Genomic DNA, 2500 nt, shown 5'->3' with positions numbered 1-2500 from the left:
TTAATCCCAGCAGACTGTAGGCAGACAGCGACCCCCTCCATACCAGTTAATCCCAGCAGACTGTAGTCAGACAGCGACCCCCTCCATACCAGTTCATCCCAGCAGACTGTAGTCAGACAGCAACCCCCCAGTTAATCCCAGCAGACTACCAGTTAATCCCAGCAGACTGTAGTCAGACAGCGAACCCCCAGACGTACCAGTTAATCCCAGCAGAATGTAGTCAGACAGCGACCCCCCAGCAGACTGTAGTCAGACAGCGACCCCCCCGTACCAGTTAATCCCAGCAGACTGTAGTCAGACAGCAACCCCCCTAGACGTACCAGTTAATCCCAGCAGACTGTAGTCAGACAGCGAACCCCCAGACGTACCAGTTAATCCCAGCAGAATGTAGTCAGACAGCGACCCCCCAGCAGACTGTAGTCAGACAGCGACCCCCCGTACCAGTTAATCCCAGCAGACTGTAGTCAGACCCCCCGTACCAGTTTGGAGAGTTCTGAGGACCAGGTGTTGGTGGTGATGATGCGGGCCTTGGGGACCCAGCGTTCGTAAACGTCACACAGAGCCCTGATCGCCCTCTGACCCTCCGCCGTCTCGTCTCCACCAATCAGGACGCGGTCTGGCTCCTTCAGGTCACGCACAGCCGTACCCTCAGCCAGGAACTCTGGGTTGGACAGCACCACACACACACACACACACACACACAGAGAGAGATGAACACACACACACACAGAGAGATAAACACACACACTCACACACAGACCCAAAACATTGTAAATAGGTATTGAACCCAGGTCTCCACCTACCTGCAGGTTGGGTTGTAAATAGGTATTGAACCCAGGTCTCCACCTACCTGCAGGTTGAGGTTGGGTTGTAAATAGGTATTGAACCCAGGTCTCCACCTACCTGCAGGTTGAGGTTGGGTTGTAAATAGGTATTGAACCCAGGTCTCCACCTACCTGCAGGTTGAGGTTGGGTTGTAAATAGGTATTGAACCCAGGTCTCCACCTACCTGCAGGTTGGGTTGTAGTAAATAGGTATTGAACCCAGGTTAGTATCTCCACCTACCTGCAGGTTGAGGTTGGGTTGTAAATAGGTATTGAACCCAGGTCTCCACCTACCTGCAGGTTGGGTTTGACAGCACCTGAACCCAGGTTAGTATCTCCACCTACCTGCAGGTTGAGGTTGGGTTGTAAATAGGTATTGAACCCAGGTCTCCACCTACCTGCAGGTTGAGGTTGGGTTGTAAATAGGTATTGAACCCAGGTCTCCACCTACCTGCAGGTTGAGGTTGGGTTGTAAATAGGTATTGAACCCAGGTCTCCACCTACCTGCAGGTTGAGGTTGGGTTGTAAATAGGTATTGAACCCAGGTTAGTATCTCCACCTACCTGCAGGTTGAGGTTGGGTTGTAAATAGGTATTGAACCCAGGTCTCCACCTACATGCAGGTTGAGGTTGGGTTGTAAATAGGTATTGAACCCAGGTTAGTATCTCCACCTACCTGCAGGTTGAGGTTGGGTTGTAAATAGGTATTGAACCCAGGTCTCCACCTACCTGCAGGTTGGGTTGTAAATAGGTATTGAACCCAGGTCTCCACCTACCTGCAGATTGAGGTTGGGTTGTAAATAGGTATTGAACCCAGGTCTCCACCTACCTGCAGGTTGAGGTTGGGTTGTAAATATGTATTGAACCCAGGTCTCCACCTACCTGCAGGTTGAGGTTGGGTTGTAAATAGGTATTGAACCCAGGTCTCCACCTACCTGCAGGTTGAGGTTGGGTTGTAAATAGGTATTGAACCCAGGTCTCCACCTACCTGCAGGTTGAGGTTGGGTTGTAAATATGTATTGAACCCAGGTCTCCACCTACCTGCAGGTTGAGGTTGGGTTGTAAATATGTATTGAACCCAGGTCTCCACCTACCTGCAGGTTGAGGTTGGGTTGTAAATAGGTATTGAACCCAAGTCTCCACCTACCTGCAGGTTGAGGTTGGGTTGTAAATAGGTATTGAACCCAGGTCTCCACCTACCTGCAGGTTGAGGTTGGGTTGTAAATAGGTATTGAACCCAGGTCTCCACCTACCTGCAGATTGAGGTTGGGTTGTAAATAGGTATTGAACCCAGGTCTCCACCTACCTGCAGGTTGAGGTTGGGTTGTAAATAGGTATTGAACCCAGGTTAGTATCTCCACCTACCTGCAGGTTGAGGTTGGGTTGTAAATAGGTATTGAACCCAGGTTAGTATCTCCACCTACCTGCAGGTTGAGGTTGGGTTGTAAATAGGTATTGAACCCAGGTCTCCACCTACCTGCAGGTTGAGGTTGGGTTGTAAATAGGTATTGAACCCAGGTTAGTATCTCCACCTACCTGCAGGTTGAGGTTGGGTTGTAAATAGGTATTGAACCCAGGTCTCCACCTACCTGCAGGTTGGGTTGTAAATAGGTATTGAACCCAGGTCTCCACCTACCTGCAGATTGAGGTTGGGTTGTAAATAGGTATTGAACCCAG

General features: G+C 50.2%; 1 protein-coding gene across 1 annotated transcript in view; it reads right to left on the bottom strand.

Moving 5' to 3' along the window:
- The window catches only part of LOC135561664 (UDP-glucose 6-dehydrogenase), a 31937-nt gene that overhangs the window by 18169 nt on the left and 11268 nt on the right, over positions 1–2500 (bottom strand). Inside the window, exon 5 of the mRNA XM_065003397.1 lies at positions 480–678. Coding sequence (XP_064859469.1) covers positions 480–678 — 199 coding nt within the window. The remainder of the gene's footprint in view (positions 1–479; positions 679–2500) is intronic.

The sequence above is a fragment of the Oncorhynchus nerka genome, linkage group LG18 (genome assembly GCF_034236695.1).
Source record: "Oncorhynchus nerka isolate Pitt River linkage group LG18, Oner_Uvic_2.0, whole genome shotgun sequence".
Classification (NCBI taxonomy): domain Eukaryota; kingdom Metazoa; phylum Chordata; class Actinopteri; order Salmoniformes; family Salmonidae; genus Oncorhynchus; species Oncorhynchus nerka.
The sequence above is the reverse complement of the archived record's forward strand: the minus strand, read 5'-3'. Positions and strand labels throughout refer to the sequence as shown.